Source organism: Metarhizium robertsii (assembly GCF_000187425.2).
Source record: "Metarhizium robertsii ARSEF 23 chromosome Unknown MAA_Scf_84, whole genome shotgun sequence".
NCBI classification, from domain to species: Eukaryota; Fungi; Ascomycota; class Sordariomycetes; order Hypocreales; family Clavicipitaceae; genus Metarhizium; species Metarhizium robertsii.
In genome coordinates this window covers 986-1899 of record NW_011942231.1, presented here as the reverse complement: position 1 = coordinate 1899, position 914 = coordinate 986, and the positions used below count along the sequence as shown (strand labels likewise).

The following is a 914-nucleotide window of genomic DNA, read 5'->3' as shown; positions in this document are numbered from 1 at the left end:
CAAGAATGAACTTCGCCCCAGAAAAGCCGAAAATATAGACGATGTGGAAAGGACCAACACTCTAGCACATCGTGAAATGGCGAAGTCTGGAGCTGCCCAAGTCCGGACAGATCGTCATGCCATCAACAGAGAGCGCACAGCGGCTGCTGCCGCTGCCACTGCAGAAGCAGCTTTCATTGTGCCTCCTGAGTACCATCACCATACCAATGGTGGGGTTCTCTTCCGCGAGTCCGAGGGTGTGCAACGACTGAACAAGGTATGGGCACGACAGGAGATGCCCCGTGTGAAGAGTAGGTTATATGATGCCAAGATTCATGACGGCGTCAAATATGAGCGAAAGGCGACTGGGTCTTTCATGGGAAAGCTTGTATCACAGGGTACAATTATCCATATTGACGGTGAGGAGTATGTTGAATACCGCGTTCTTACAAAGCCATCGTTCTTCTAGAACTGCCGCGTTGTCCTGTTTCAATTCCTATATATTCATGACTGTCTCATGAAATACAGGATGGTTGTTTCTCGTCCTAAGGTCACCCAAGTCAACAGCTTGTCAGACAATTATGGGGCCACAAAAGATTGAGTATAATGGTGCCGAGTGTAACGGGCTGAGACCGGTGTGACTCGGCTTGCACTCTCGCCTTTGGCCCCGGCCTGCCGGCCGGGACCCATCGACAAGCGAGATCAACGACGCGTCGACTTTCCTCTTCTTGTTTTCTTTTCTCTTTCTTCTTTAGCGTTTAGATACTCGTAGTAGCCGCTTAGCTAGTTGTCAATATACTCAGCTTGGACCGTTACACCGAAGGCGCCGATTGTACAAAATAAGAATCATCCAAGGAGCAAAAACCCAGTAAGAGTTGCAGAAGACCCGCGGAGCTCTTTATATAAAAAGAAATCTTTGACAAGTTAGGCAGCTG

The 914-nt window shown here is 48.9% G+C and overlaps 1 protein-coding gene across 1 annotated transcript; it reads left to right on the top strand.

Annotated features, from left to right (window-relative positions):
* Positions 1 to 76: 76 nt before the first annotated feature.
* On the top strand, positions 77 to 448 carry MAA_10574 (uncharacterized protein; the record flags this gene model as incomplete). The annotated part of the gene is made up of 1 exon (XM_007828572.1): positions 77 to 448. The coding sequence occupies one exon, from the start codon at positions 77 to 79 to the stop codon at positions 446 to 448; it is 372 nt and encodes a 123-aa protein (XP_007826763.1).
* Positions 449 to 914: the final 466 nt, after the last annotated feature.